The 15,860-nt window shown below is 47.8% G+C and overlaps 1 protein-coding gene across 1 annotated transcript in view; it reads right to left on the bottom strand.

The window, feature by feature from the left end:
- Nucleotides 1-15,860, bottom strand: part of LOC311103286 (serine/threonine-protein kinase SMG1-like) — a gene marked incomplete at its 5' end in the record, with an annotated part of 43,711 nt that overhangs the window by 5,060 nt on the left and 22,791 nt on the right. The window contains 9 exons of the mRNA XM_084144819.1: nt 393-493; nt 1,364-1,587; nt 3,032-3,259; nt 5,511-5,690; nt 11,848-12,000; nt 12,177-12,314; nt 14,190-14,399; nt 14,521-14,816; nt 15,449-15,638. Coding sequence (XP_084000945.1) covers nt 393-493; nt 1,364-1,587; nt 3,032-3,259; nt 5,511-5,690; nt 11,848-12,000; nt 12,177-12,314; nt 14,190-14,399; nt 14,521-14,816; nt 15,449-15,638 — 1,720 coding nt within the window. The remainder of the gene's footprint in view (nt 1-392; nt 494-1,363; nt 1,588-3,031; nt 3,260-5,510; nt 5,691-11,847; nt 12,001-12,176; nt 12,315-14,189; nt 14,400-14,520; nt 14,817-15,448; nt 15,639-15,860) is intronic.

Genomic DNA, 15,860 nt, shown 5'->3' with positions numbered 1-15,860 from the left:
GGGGCAGAGAGCAGAAGAGGGGGGCAGAGAGCAGGAGAGGGGGAGAGAGAGCAGGAGAGGGGGAGAGAGAGCAGGAGAGGGGGAGAGAGAGCAGGAGAGGGGGAGAGAGAGCAGGAGAGGGGGAGAGAGAGCAGGAGAGGGGGAGAGAGCAGGAGAGGGGGAGAGAGAGAGAGGAAAGAGAACAGGAGAGCGTAATCATTGCCTGTGAGCTCTGAAGCGAGATGCAATTTTTCCTCATTCTGGTATTTATTAACACAGGTTATCACATTAAACAAAGGGCACCCTATTCACTATGTAGTGCCCTACTTTTGACCAGGGACCATAGTAGTGCACTACATTGGGAGTAGGGTGCCTTCAGCCAGGGTAGTGCACCATGAGGGGGGTGTAGTTACCTGCAGCGAAGCTGGTCTGAGCTGTAGAGGTGGGGCTGGAACAGTCTCCGCCCCTCTCTGTCACCAACGGAGACGCAAAGCCAACCAGGCCGTTATACACACTGGAGACAGAGAGACAGACAGAGAGAGAGACAGACAGAGAGACAGACAGAGAGACAGACAGAGAGAGACAGACAGAGAGAGAGACAGAGAGAGAGAGAGAGACAGAGAGAGAGAGACAGAGAGAGACAGAGAGAGAGAGACAGAGAGAGAGAGAGACAGAGAGAGAGAGAGGGTGTCAGTACGGGTAGGGGTTTGTGTAACTCTGGTGTGTGTCGCTCCTTCACGGTGTGTGTGTGTACCTGGTACTCTGTGTCGCTCCTTCACGTATGGTAATAATTTATGTATCATTAAGGAAAATGTTGGGAAATGTCAAAGATAAAATATAGTAAACATGATTGACATTTTATAAGTCCAGATGCATGTCTAAAAAAGGAATATAGTCAATACAATGTGTAAACATGCTTTAATGAATGTATGCATTTTATTTTTTTAAGTGTCTGAGCCACGCCACCAATATAATGAGATAAGGGGAAGAGGCCATATGGAAAAGCGCCCATGGTCTTTTGGAGTAAACAACATGTGTTGTTGGACTTTGAAAGATAATAGTGGCGTGGCAGTTAAAGATGTTAATCAGTGATCTTAAGGGGAGTAGCTTTGTAAGCTATGTATACATGACTGTGCATTTGTGTGTGTATATAAGAGATCTCTAAGCCAAAGAGAGACAGTTGCTCCATGGAACAAGCTCGGCTTTATTATGCAATAAAGTCTCATTCTTGGATTCACAAGCTCCGGTCTCTTGAGAGATATTTTTGAGTTGACTATTTTTTAGTCAAATATTTCTACGACACACGGTGTGTGTGTGTGTACCTGGTGCTCTGTGTGTCGCTCCTTCACGGTGTGTGTGTGTGTGTGTGTGTGTGTGTGTGTACCTGGTACTCTGTGTGAGTAGTTCCTTCAGGGTAGCAGGTATCTCCTGCAGTAGCTCCACTCCCTCCTGACTGGATCCTCCTCCTCGAGGCTGGCCCGTTGCCTGGACGACAGTGAACAGCACGATCTGCACGTTGTCCTGCCACGCCTTGTACTCCGACAGGAACTGGCGCACGCTGCCCTCGTAGGTCACTTCCTCCCCCTCTGCCAGCGCGTTCTCCTCGTCCTACGGGAGAGACAGAAGACGTTTCACTGGCTCATCTACAGTCAATGGACTAAGCGGACCAGACCGGGACTGTGACAATTCTTTCCTATGGTAAACGGCCTGAGTAAGACATCTTCATTTATCCACCATCTTTGCTACGGTACGGGGGCCTGGGAGGGACAAACAGGGCGGAGGTAAGGGGCCCACACATGGACAAACAGAGCGGGCCGAGGTCAGGTCAGTTAGGAAGGAGTTGGTGTGAAAAGGCAAAGGGTGTTTATCAAAAGTATTTTCATATAAATATTTTTTTAAACAAATAAATCATTATGAAAGTTGCATAGTGGATTGCTGAGAGTATCATGTATCTCTCGGTCTCCCTGTTTGTGTGTCACTGTCCGTACCTTGGCCATGGCCCACAGCAGGTGGTGTGTGTCTGTGTATCTGTGTCTCCCGTACCTTGGCCATGGCCCACAGCAGGTGGTGTGTATCTGTGTCTCCCGTACCTTGGCCATGGCCCACAGCAGGTGGTGTGTGTCTGTGTATCTGTGTCTCCCGTACCTTGGCCATGGCCCACAGCAGGTGGTGTGTATCTGTGTCTCCCGTACCTTGGCCATGGCCCACAGCAGGTGGTGTGTGTCTGTGTATCTGTGTCTCCCGTACCTTGGCCATGGCCCACAGCAGGTGGTGTGTGTCTGTGTATCTGTGTCTCCCGTACCTTGGCCATGGCCCACAGCAGGTGGTGTGTGTCTGTGTATCTGTGTCTCCCGTACCTTGGCCATGGCCCACAGCAGGTGGTGTGTGTCTGTGTATCTGTGTCTCCCGTACCTTGGCCATGGCCCACAGCAGGTGGTATGTGTCTGTGTATGTGTGTGTGTCTGTGTATCTGTGTCTCCCGTACCTTGGCCATGGCCCACAGCAGGTGGTATGTGTCTGTGTATGTGTGTGTGTCTGTGTATCTGTGTCTCCCGTACCTTGGCCATGGCCCACAGCAGGTGGTGTGTGTCTGTGTATCTGTGTCTCCCGTACCTTGGCCATGGCCCACAGCAGGTGGTGTGTGTCTGTGTGTGTGTGTGTGTGTGTATGTGTCTGTATCTGTGTCTCCCGTACCTTGGCCATGGCCCACAGCAGGTGGTGTGTGTCTGTGTATCTGTGTCTCCCGTACCTTGGCCATGGCCCACAGCAGGTGGTGTGTATCTGTGTCTCCCGTACCTTGGCCATGGCCCACAGCAGGTGGTGTGTGTCTGTGTATCTGTGTCTCCCGTACCTTGGCCATGGCCCACAGCAGGTGGTGTGTGTCTGTGTATCTGTGTCTCCCGTACCTTGGCCATGGCCCACAGCAGGTGGTGTGTGTCTGTGTATCTGTGTCTCCCGTACCTTGGCCATGGCCCACAGCAGGTGGTGTGTGTCTGTGTGTGTGTGTCTGTGTGTGTGTGTGTGTGTGTCTGTGTATCTGTGTCTCCCGTACCTTGGCCATGGCCTTCAGCAGGTGTTTGACGTCAGCCAGGTGGCGGTTGTGATTGGACAGGATGCCCTTGATGCTGTCCACCAATAGCTGCAGTGTTTCCGTGGCGACGTCCAGCTGCTGCTCGCGCTCCTCTTGCACAGCCCCCTGGGTAGCCAGCTCCTGACCCAGCTGCTTCTGGGCACAGGCCAGCCAATCAGGGCTGCCGATGGGCAGCTCCAACGCCGGGCTCTGAGGTTGAGGGGGGAGGAAAGATGGGAGAGTGATGCGAGTCCCAAATGGTACCCCTATCCCCTTTATCAGCACTGCCCAACACGGTTCCTGGAGAGCTCCTCTCCTGTAGGATTTTGCTCCAACCCCAGTTGTACTAGATTAGGGTTGGAGCGAAAACCTAGTGTCGGAGGGCGGAGTGTCTGCTGGTTTCTTGCATTTCCTTTCAATGTGTCCAATTAACACCTAAATACTCACCAGTCTGTGGAGCAGCTGTAGCTATGGGTTAGGGGTCAGTACTCACCAGTCTGTGGAGCTGTAGCTATGGGTTAGGGGTCAGTACTCACCAGTCTGTGGAGCTGTAGCTATGGGTTAGGGGTCAGTACTCACCAGTCTGTGGAGCTGTAGCTAGGGGTTAGGGGTCAGTACTCACCAGTCTGTGGAGCTGTAGCTAGGGGTTAGGGGTCAGTACTCACCAGTCTGTGGAGCTGTAGCTATAGGTTAGGGGTCAGTACTCACCAGTCTGTGGATCTGTAGCTATGGGTTAGGGGTCAGTACTCACCAGTCTGTGGAGCTGTAGCTATGGGTTAGGGGTCAGTACTCACCAGTCTGTGGAGCTGTAGCTATGGGTTAGGGGTCAGTACTCACCAGTCTGTGGAGCTGTAGCTATGGGTTAGGGGTCAGTACTCACCAGTCTGTGGAGCAGCTGTAGCTATGGGTTAGGGGTCAGTACTCACCAGTCTGTGGAGCTGTAGCTATGGGTTAGGGGTCAGTACTCACCAGTCTGTGGAGCTGTAGCTATGGGTTAGGGGTCAGTACTCACCAGTCTGTGGAGCTGTAGCTAGGAGTTGGGGGTCAGTACTCACCAGTCTGTGGAGCTGTAGCTATGGGTTAGGGGTCAGTACTCACCAGTCTGTGGAGCTGTAGCTAGGGGTTAGGGGTCAGTACTCACCAGTCTGTGGAGCTGTAGCTATGGGTTAGGGGTCAGTACTCACCAGTCTGTGGAGCTGTAGCTAGGGGTTAGGGGTCAGTACTCACCAGTCTGTGGAGCTGTAGCTATGGGTTAGGGGTCAGTACTCACCAGTCTGTGGAGCAGCTGTAGCTATGGGTTAGGGGTCAGTACTCACCAGTCTGTGGAGCTGTAGCTAGGGGTTAGGGGTCAGTACTCACCAGTCTGTGGAGCTGTAGCTATGGGTTAGGGGTCAGTACTCACCAGTCTGTGGAGCTGTAGCTATGGGTTAGGGGTCAGTACTCACCAGTCTGTGGAGCAGCTGTAGCTAGGGGTTAGGGGTCAGTACTCACCAGTCTGTGGAGCTGTAGCTAGGAGTTAGGGGTCAGTACTCACCAGTCTGTGGAGCTGTAGCTATGGGTTAGGGGTCAGTACTCACCAGTCTGTGGAGCAGCTGTAGCTATGGGTTAGGGGTCAGTACTCACCAGTCTGTGGAGCTGTAGCTAGGAGTTAGGGGTCAGTACTCACCAGTCTGTGGAGCTGTAGCTATGGGTTAGGGGTCAGTACTCACCAGTCTGTGGAGCAGCTGTAGCTATGGGTTAGGGGTCAGTACTCACCAGTCTGTGGAGCTGTAGCTAGGAGTTAGGGGTCAGTACTCACCAGTCTGTGGAGCTGTAGCTATGGGTTAGGGGTCAGTACTCACCAGTCTGTGGAGCAGCTGTAGCTATGGGTTAGGGGTCAGTACTCACCAGTCTGTGCAGCAGCTGTAGCTATGGGTTAGGGGTCAGTACTCACCAGTCTGTGGAGCAGCTGTAGCTATGGGTTAGGGGTCAGTACTCACCAGTCTGTGCAGCAGCTGTAGCTATGGGTTAGGGGTCAGTACTCACCAGTCTGTGCAGCAGCTGTAGCTATGGGTTAGGGGTCAGTACTCACCAGTCTGTGCAGCAGCTGTAGCTATGGGTTAGGGGTCAGTACTCACCAGTCTGTGGAGCTGTAGCTATGGTTTAGGGGTCAGTACTCACCAGTCTGTGGAGCTGTAGCTATGGGTTAGGGGTCAGTACTCACCAGTCTGTGGAGCTGTAGCTATGGGTTAGGGGTCAGTACTCACCAGTCTGTGGAGCTGTAGCTAGGGGTTAGGGGTCAGTACTCACCAGTCTGTGGAGCTGTAGCTATGGGTTAGGGGTCAGTACTCACCAGTCTGTGGAGCTGTAGCTATGGGTTAGGGGTCAGTACTCACCAGTCTGTGGAGCTGTAGCTATGGGTTAGGGGTCAGTACTCACCAGTCTGTGGAGCTGTAGCTAGGGGTTAGGGGTCAGTACTCACCAGTCTGTGCAGCAGCTGTAGCTCTATGGGGGAGATGGAGGTGTTGAACTGGGCAGCGTAGGAGCAGGTCTGCTGGCACCTCTTCAGCAACTCAAACAGAGTAGAGTCCATGCTCAGGGCCTCGGAGGTCCGCGTCCGCAGACCCTCAAAGTTCAGTATGGTACTGCACAGGAACGTCACCTGGGAACAGGAATAATAACGTTTAGGACAACACCTGGTAACAGGAATAACAACGTTTAGGACACCTGGTAATGGGAATAACACAGTTTAGGACAACACCTGGTAATGGGAATAACACAGTTTAGGACGACACCTGGTAAAGGGAATAATAACGTTGAGGACGACACCTGGTAACGGGAATAATAACGTTGAGGACGACACCTGGTAATGGGAATAATAACGTTGAGGACGACACCTAGTAACGGGAATGATAAAGTTGAGGATGACACCTAGTAACGGGAATGATAAAGTTGAGGATGACACCTAGTAACGGGAATGATAAAGTTGAGGACAACACCTGTAACAGGAACGACAAAGTTGAGGAACGTCAATTGATAGTTGGAATAAAGTTTAGATATCATTTTAAATTCTAAAAAAAAAAGTTAAATCAGCGGAAATAGCTCTCCGGGGCCAGGCTTGAAGAACACGTGGTTACTAGCTTGAACATACGGCCCGTCGCAGGGCCCTGGTCAAAATATGTGCACTATACAAATGTTTTCCATAAGCGCCTTCCTTCAGCTAAATAGCCGATAACAGATTCACTGTAATCCGGCTACTTTTTCCACTGTATAAATTAACTAGGCTTCTTTTCATTTCAAAGTTTAAATTCGCTAGTCAGAAATGTCCGTATATCCTTCTCCCGCTAGAATGAACGCTATGCACCTTCTAGTGTTGTATTGATAGGACAGGCGCCTGTCAGTCACAGAGCGAGCGATGGCAGGGAAACACTGCTGGTTAGTCAGTCTGCTCTCTGTCCCGCCTCTCGGTACCAGTGTTATTTTTGTACGCTGTGGTTGGCTGCGGTCAAATAAATTTTCACTGAGGAGGGAGAGCATGATGTGGCTTCATCGTCTCATGTGAGAGAATTTACACGTCCCACGTACGTGGTAACGATGAGTTGAAATCCACGTATTGTTTTGTGGTATTTGGTATTTCATTAGGATCCCCATTAGCTGTTGTGAAAGCAGCAGCTACTCTTCCCGGGGGTCCACACGAAACATGACATAATACAGAACATTAATAGACAACCGCTCAAGCAGAAAACTACATCAATTTTAAAAGATTGCACACGTATCCAACATATCAATACATCCACACAAAATATCTAGGTCAAATAGGGGAGAGGCTTTGTGCCGTAAGGTGTTGCTTTAAACCAGGTTTGCTGTTCTTTTGAGCAATATGAGATGGAAGGGAATTCCATTTAATAATGCCGCTATATAATATTGTACGCTTTCTTGAATTTGTTCTGGATTTGGGGACTGTGAAAAGACCCCTGGTGGCATGTCTGGTGGGGTAAGTGTCAGAGCTGTGTGTAAATTGACTACGCAAACAATTTGGAATTTTCAACACGTTAATGTTTCTTATAAAAAGAAGAAGTGATGCAGTCAGTCTTTCCTCAACTCTTAGCCAATAGAGACTGGCATGCATAGTATTAATATCAGCCCTCTGATTACAATGAAGAGCAAGACGTGCCGCTCTGTTCTGGGCCAGCTGCAGCTTAACTAGGTCTTTCCTTGCAGCACTCGACCACACGACTGGACAATAATCAAGACAAAACTAGAGCCTGCAGGACTTGCTTTGTGGAGTGTGGTGTCAAGAGTATCTCTCTTTATTACGGCCAGACCTCTCCCCATCTTTTCAACCATTGAATTTATATGTTTTGACCATGACAGTTTACAATATAATATAATAATAATATGCCATTTAGCAGACGCTTTTATCCAAAGCGACTTACAGTCATGCGTGCATACATTTTTGTGTATGGGTGGTCCCGGGGATCGAACCCACTACCTTGGCGTTACAAGCGCCGTGCTCTACCAGCTGAGCTACAGAGGACCACACACACAATCTAAGGTGACACCAAGTAATTTAGTCTCCTCAACTTGTTCAACAGCCACACCATTCATTACCAGATTCAGCTGAGGTCTAGAACTTAGGGAATGATTTGTACCAAATACAATGCTCTTAGTTTTAGAGATGTTCAGGACCCGTTTATTACTGGCCACCTATTCAAAAACTGACTGCAACTCCTTGTTAAGGGTTTCAGTGACTTCATCAGCTGTGGTGGCTGACATGTATATGGTTGAATCGTCAGCATTCATGGACACACAGGCTTTATTTCATCGTGGCACATTCATTTTGAGTGTTTCATAAAGCCTACACAACCAGGGTGTCGGGTAACAGGCTATTTACTGTGCTTTGATTGACGACCAAACAGCAAGCGTTGACTAGTTCATAAAAAGGTGCCAAACTGACTGAATAATTCAAATCTCCTATATCCCTTTGCTATTCATAAATCATACGTAGTTATATGTCCATGGTATCGCGTCGGGACACGTAAACTAAATATCTTGTTTGTATTTAACTAGGATTCGAAGCCCATGTCGAGACTTGCCAGTGAAGCCTAGTGATGGGTTGTTCAAACAAACGGTTATTTTTGAACGGCTCATTTTGAACTGATATTTTAGGTGAACAGAACCGAATCGGTGAGAGAGCCGTTCATTTGGCTCCCTAATTTGCATACTGGTAGGTTACTACTGCTTCTTGGCGATTCTCTGCAGATAATATTATGAAAACACTCGATGAAGACGTTGAATCATCACTGCAGAAACAATAGATAGTAGAGCCTTATTGTGGTCCAAGATATGATCAAAGAAAACACACTGAAGGTTAGAAAAAGCTAATGTCATGATACTTACAGTGGGGGAAAAAAGTATTTAGTCAACCACCAATTGTGCAAGTTCTCCCACTTAAAAAGATGAGAGGCCTGTAATTTTCTCATACGTACACGTCAACTATGACAGACATATTGAGAAAAAAAAATCCAGAAAATCACATTGTAGGATTTTTTATGCATTTATTTGCAAATTATGGTGGAAAATAAGTATTTGGTCACCTACAAACAACAAGATTTCTGTCTCTCACAGACCTGTAACTTCTTTAAGAGGCTCCTCTGTCCTCCACTCGTTACCTGTATTAATGGCACCTGTTTGAACTTGTTATCAGTATAAAAGACACCTGTCCACAACCTCAAACAGTCACACTCCAAACTCCACTATGGCCAAGACCAAAGAGCTGTCAAAGGACACCAGAAACAAAATTGTAGACCTGCACCAGGCTGGGAAGACTGAATCTGCAATAGGTAAGCAGCTTGGTTTGAAGAAATCAACTGTGGGAGCAATTATTAGGAAATGGAAGACATACAAGACCACTGATAATCTCCCTCGATCTGGGGCTCCACGCAAGATCTCACCCCGTGGGGTCAAAATGATCACAAGAACGGTGAGCAGAAATCCCAGAACCACACGGGGGGACCTAGTGAATGACCTGCAGAGAGCTGGGACCAAAGTAACAAAGCCTACCATCAGTAACACACTACGCCGCCAGGGACTCAAATCCTGCAGTGCCAGACGTGTCCCCCTGCTTAACCCAGTACATGTCCAGGCCCGTCTGAAGTTTGCTAGAGTGCATTTGGATGATCCAGAAGAGGATTGGGAGAATGTCATATGGTCAGATGAAACCAAAATAGAACTTTTTGGTAAAAACTCAACTCGTCGTGTTTGGAGGACAAAGAATGCTGAGTTGCATCCAAAGAACACCATACCTACTGTGAAGCATGGGGGTGGAAACATCATGCTTTGGGGCAGTTTTTCTGCTAAGGGACCAGGACGACTGATCCGTGTAAAGGAAAGAATGAATGGGGCCATGTATCGTGAGATTTTGAGTGGAAACCTCCTTCCATCAGCAAGGGCATTGAAGATGAAACGTGGCTGGGTCTTTCAGCATGACAATGATCCCAAACACACCGCCCGGGCAACGAAGGAGTGGCTTCGTAAGAAGCATTTCAAGGTCCTGGAGTGGCCTAGCCAGTCTCCAGATCTCAACCCCATAGAAAATCTTTGGAGGGAGTTGAAAGTCCGTGTTGCCCAGCGACAGCCCCAAAACATCACTGCTCTAGAGGAGATCTGCATGGAGGAATGGGCCAAAATACCAGCAACAGTGTGTGAAAACCTTGAAGACTTACAGAAAACGTTTGACCTGTGTCATTGCCAACAAAGGGTATATAACAAAGTATTGAGAAACTTTTGTTATTGACCAAATACTTATTTTCCACCATAATTTGCAAATAAATACATTAAAAATCCTACAATGTGATTTTCTGGATTTTTTTCTTCTCATTTTGTCTGTCATAATTGACGTGTACCTATGATGAAAATTACAGGCCTCTCATCTTTTTAAGTGGGAGAACTTGCACAAATGGTGGCTGACTAAATACTTTTTTCCCCCCACTGTATATGGTAATATTAAGGATATTGATATTGGCCTACTGATTTGATTAAAGTGTTGACAAGAGAGTAGTCAACTGCTGCTTTCTGTGAAGCAAAGCCCATGTTTAACACCTGCTTCATGAAGCAAAGCCCATGTTTAACACCTGCTTCATGAAGCAAAGCCCATGTTTAACACCTGCTTCATGAAGCAAAGCCCATGCTTAACACCCTCTTCATTCTTCAGTCATACCTGTAGGTCTAGTCATGGGGCCTGACTCTGCATAAAAGTAAGAGTGCATGATATGGCGGGGGGTCTGGGGGGGTCCTCCCCCTGAATCTTTTGCATTTTAAATGTATTTTTCCTGCAATTCTGCTCAAATGGGTGACACGTCTGGTGAGTATGCAGGCCATGGAAGAACTGGGACATTTTCAGCTTCCAGGAATTTTGTACAGATCCTTGCGACATGGGGCCGTGCATTATCATGCTGAAACATGAGGTGATGACGCCAGATGAATGGCACGACAATGGGCCTCACTCTCGTCACGGTATCTCTGTGCATTCAAATTGCCATTGATAAAATGCAATTGTGTTTGTTGTCCGTAGCTTATGCCTGCACATACCATAACCCAACCGCCACCATTGGGCACTCTGGTCTCAACGTTGACATCAGCAAACCGCTTGCCCCACGCCGCCATACACGTGGTCTGCGGTTGTGAGGCCGGTTGGACATACTGCCAAATTCTCTGAAACGACGTTGTAGTAGAGAAATTAAAAATTCAATTATCTGGCAATAGCTCTGGTGGACATTCCTGCAGTCACTATGCCAATTGCACTGCTCCCTCAAAACTTGAGACATATGTGGCATTGTGTTGTGAGACAAAACTGCACATTTTAGAGTGGCCTTTATTGTCCCCAGCACAAGGTGCACCTGTGTAATGATCATGCTGTTTAATCAGCTTCTTGATATGCCACACCTGTCAGGTGGATGGAATATTTTGGCAAAGGATAAACGTATACTAACAGGGATGTAAACTAATTTGTGCACAAAATATGAGAAATAAGCTTTTTGTGCGTATGGAAAATGTCTGAGATCTTTTACTTCAGCTCATGAAACATGGGACCATCACTTTAAATGTTGCATTGATATATTTGTTCAGTGTATATTGTTTCTCAATAGGGAATCTAAGTTTACTTGACAGAACACAAGGCTATATACGGACTAAATTGAAAGAGTCGACTAGTTTTTCTGACTAGATTACTAATCTACCGCCTTCCCTCAAAGTCCCACCCACAGTGGTTTGATTGACAGGTCTGAAACTCTACCAACTCTGTGACTCAAACATCCTGCCCCATCCCCTGACAATCCCAGCCACAGTAAATGATTGACAGGCCAAACTGTTAAAGGGATAGTTCACCCAAATTACAAAAAGGCACATTGGTTTCCTTACCCTAAGTGTCCACAGCAGCATAGCCAATAAAATACATCATTTGATGATCATTGTGGCAATTCATATCTTGCAGTAAAACTGTAAATGACTTTCATCTCAAGACAGGTTTAATGTTAAAAAAGTTACTACTTAGAAGATAGTCCTGATCATATAGGCCTAGACGATATCCGAAACAACAAAACACACTGAATTCATCCATTTTCAGTAATCCAGGCATTAGAATGTACAAGAAGCCAACAAAATAGAGCTAGGTAAGCAAAAAAAAATCCTGCCCATAATTCCCTTGTTGGCTATTTAATCTATTTGGTGGGCTACTCCATGTTCTTCCAGAAAACCCTGACTATACAGAGAATAGGGTGCCACTGGGGACATAAACGCAGCACGGTGTGGGGGTGGTGTACCTGGCTGGTGCGCTGGCTCTCCCGGGCCACTAGGGCGCGGCGCTCTGCGATGGTCTGATCAAAGTCCTGGAGAACCGGGGCCAGGGCAGGGTTGGCCCCGCCGGCCCACTTCAGACGCTGCTCTATACTGCCCTCTAGTGATGCCAGCTTCTCCTGCAGGCGTGGAGAGGAGAGATTCATTAAAGAAACAGCTACACATTCATTAAAAAGGACTAGACAGAGAAAGAGAGCATTTTATTTACTGGAGTAGTTAAGAGTAATGGTCTAGTTAGCTATCAAGGTTAACAGATTGGTGATGAGTAATCAAACCACCATGACTGTGTACTGACCTGTAAAGCAGCAATGGCCGCCTCGTCCTGGCTGAGTTTGTAAAGCTTCTTCTTCATACTACTGAGGATGATGGCGCGAGGCGGAGGGCTCACACTCATTGGCTGGGTCCTAGGACCTATCACGTCCTCATGCTGCCACTGGAATACACAGAGGTAGGACAGGGTTAAATCCACCCCAAACCACTAACCGTGTTAAACGGTGTTAAATAACACTAATGTGTGAAAATATTTTTTGTTAACAAATATTTAATTTTGTCGTTATAACAAGGTTGGTAGCAACAAGTGAAAATCGTTGCGGAAATCTGTCGAAGCTTAAGTCAACTACGAAACCCACAATGCAATGCTCTCTCTGGGCTGGCTAGCTAGCAAACACAGCTCCACACAATGATAATACCAGAGTCAATATCAGCATGTGAAGTAGCTAGCTAGCTGTAAAAACAAATGTGCAACTCTGCTACCCAGAGTGAGTGCAGAGTATGTTGCCATGGCAGCAAGGGCCCTTTCTCACAGACACACAAATAAATAGCTACTTCATCATGAGGATATAAACAGAGGAATGTGTTCTAGACCAGCATGCCCATTCTATCTATAGGCTGATATAGCAATCTGGTGTGAAGGTAATGGTTTTAAAAGCGTTATGAAATGTGATAGTGTTATCCCCATCTCCAGTGACCATGTACACTACACGACCAAAACGTCTCATTCCAAAATCACGGGCATTCATATGGAGTTGGTCCCCCCCTTTGCTGCTATAAACAGCCTCCACTCTTCTGGGAAGGCTTTCCACTAGATGATGAAACATTGCTGCGGGGACTTGCTTCCATTCAGCCACAAGAGCATTAGTGAGGTCAGGCACTGATGTTGGGCGATTAGGCCTGGCTCGCAGTCGGCGTTCCAATTCATCCCAAAGGTGTTCGATGGGGTTGAGGTCAGAGCTCTGTGCAGGCCAGTCAAGTTCTTCCACACTGATCTCGAAAAACCATTTCTGTATGGACCTCGCTTTGTGCACAGGGGCATTGTCATGCTGAAACAGGAAAGGGCCTTCCCCAAACTGTTGCCAAAAGTTGGAAGAACAGAATCGTCTAGAATGTCATTGTATGCTGTAGTGTTAAGATTTCCCTTCACTGGTATTAAAGGGGCCTAGCCCGAACCATGAAAAACAGCCCCAGACCATTATTCCTCCTCCACCAAACTTTACAGTTGGCACTATGCATTGGGGCAGGTAGCATTCCCCTGGCATCCGCCAAACCCAGATTCGTCCGTCGGATTTCCAGATGGTGAAGCGTGATTCATCACCCCAGAGAACATGTTTCCACTGCTCCAGAGTCCAATGGCGGCGAGCTTCCAACCACTCCAGCCGACACTTGGCATTGCGCATGGTGTTCTTTAGCTTGTGTGCGGCTCCTCGGCCATGGAAACCCATTTCATGAAGCTCCCGACTAACAGTTATTGTGCTGACGTTGCTTCCAGAGGCAGTTTGGAACTCGGCAGTGAGTGTTGCAACCGAGGACATACGATTTTTAGGCACTCGGCGGTCCCGTTCTGTGAGCTTGTGTGGCCTACCACTTTGTGGCTGAGCTGTTGTGTCTCCTAGACGTTTCCACTTCACAATAACAGCACTTACAGTTGCCCGGGGCAGCTCTAGAAGGCAGAAATGAGATGAAATGACTTGTTGGATATGTGGCATACTATGACGGTGCCACGTTGAAAATCGGGTTGAAGGGGTGTCCACATACTTTTGTATATATAGTGTAGCTATGACACGTTCCTACACAATTTCCTGATTTCTCAGACGGAACACTTAGAAGTTAAATAATGGGAAAATCTGTTATTTTACCCACTGATAGAACATAGGCTTTTACCAAATTGACAGGAGTTTCATGATTTTTATTTCTGGGAGTGGATTATCCCCACATACAACGTGCTGGGTCCTAGGACCCATCACGTCCTCATGCTGCCACTGGAATACACAGGAGATAGGACAGGGTTAACACACACACACACTCCTCTCACCTGGAACATGGTGATGTGTAGCTGGGTGCGTTGCAGGGAGACCTTGGCAGCGTCGAGGCTGGCCTCCAAGCGTCTGAGTAGGTCCAGTTTCTTCCAGGCCGTGTCGTAGGATGACGCCAGCACCGTGCCTCTGTTCAGTAGCAGCTGAGACAGGCGGCCTGCACCCAGACCCTGCACCACCGTCTGCTTACACAACTCATCTAACGACACCTGGACAATTAACAATTTCACATTTTAGTTTAAAAATCAGGACAGAACAAAAATGTATGAAGACAATATAACATTTGATCAATCAAGTATATAGGCAACAGCACAGGGACCTCCTTCCTACCTTGCCGTCGGCTCCAAAGTCCTTGGCCTCCACCTGTGCCGTAAGGTCCAGACCCAGGGCAGACAGGGTGCTGCAGAGAGCCAGACCCAGGGTCTGGGTGGGAAGACCCATCAGCATCTGACGGACAAACTCTGCTGTGAACGCCTTGATGGGCCGGGTCATCTGCTCTTCGCTCACTACCACCGCCGCGCCCGACGACCCCCGGAACTTCCCCGGTAGACCTACACCCGCCGGAACCCCTAACGCTACAGGGCCGTTGGAGGGAGGCGGGTCCTCAGCCGCTGGGGGGCACGTACCTGGGGAGGGAGGGGGGAGAAGGAGAGGGTCAAACTCACTGTATACAATGTTTGAGATACCATTTCATAGGGCAGCGAATTGTCAGGGACCTCACGATACGATATTATCATAATAATAATAATAATAATAATATGCCATTTAGCAGACGCTTTTATCCAAAGCGACTTGGTCATGCGTGCATACATTTTTGTGATACGATATGTGTTGCGATTTTCACGATTCTATATGGATTGCTATCCGATAGTGATTTTGTTGCGATTCGATGTTCCAAACATACTGCTCACTACATGTCTGCTGCAGAGGGACTAGAGAGAGCCATGAGAAAACAGGTTTTGATCAGTCATGGGACACAGAAGTGCTGAAAACCAATAGGCTCTATTTAAAAAGATGGAGAACAAGCTATGAAGGAAACATAATGGAGTTCTGGTGCAGGTACAGCCAACTACAGCAAAACATAATATTGCGATAGTCAAAACTGTAGCATATATTGTCAAAAATAATATCCTGATATGTAACTGTATGGATATGTTTCCCATGCCAATAAAGCCCTTAAATTGAAATTGAACTCAGAGAGAGAGAGAGAGACACACAGAGAGAGACACAGAGACTAGAAACCCATCAGTGTTCTCACCAGAGAGTGTCTGAGCGAAGGATCCACAGAGCCTGAAGAACTCCCTGATGGTCTGGAGCCTCTTGAGGAAGAAGATCTCTTCCAGAACATGTCTGTGAGGACCGCTGTGGAAGAAATGCACCTGGGCAGCCCGCGCCTCACGCATCACATCTACCTTCCGCCACGCCGGTGGCACCTCCATAGAAATCATCTAGAGAGAGAGGGGAGAGAGAGAGGGGGGGGAAGAGAGAGGGGGGAGGAGTTAGAGAGGGGAGGAGAGAGAAGAGAGGGGAGGAGAGAGAAGAGAGGGGAGGAGAGAGAAGAGAGGGGAGGAGAGAGAAGAGAGGGGAGGAGAGAGAAGAGAGGGGAGGAGAGAGAAGAGAGGGGAGGAGAGAGAAGAGAGGGGAGGAGAGAGAAGAGAGGGGAGGAGAGA

The sequence above is a fragment of the Coregonus lavaretus genome, assembly GCF_964263955.1.
Source record: "Coregonus lavaretus genome assembly, chromosome: 28".
Lineage (NCBI taxonomy): Eukaryota > Metazoa > Chordata > Actinopteri > Salmoniformes > Salmonidae > Coregonus > Coregonus lavaretus.
This window is presented reverse-complemented; position numbering and strand designations above follow the sequence as displayed.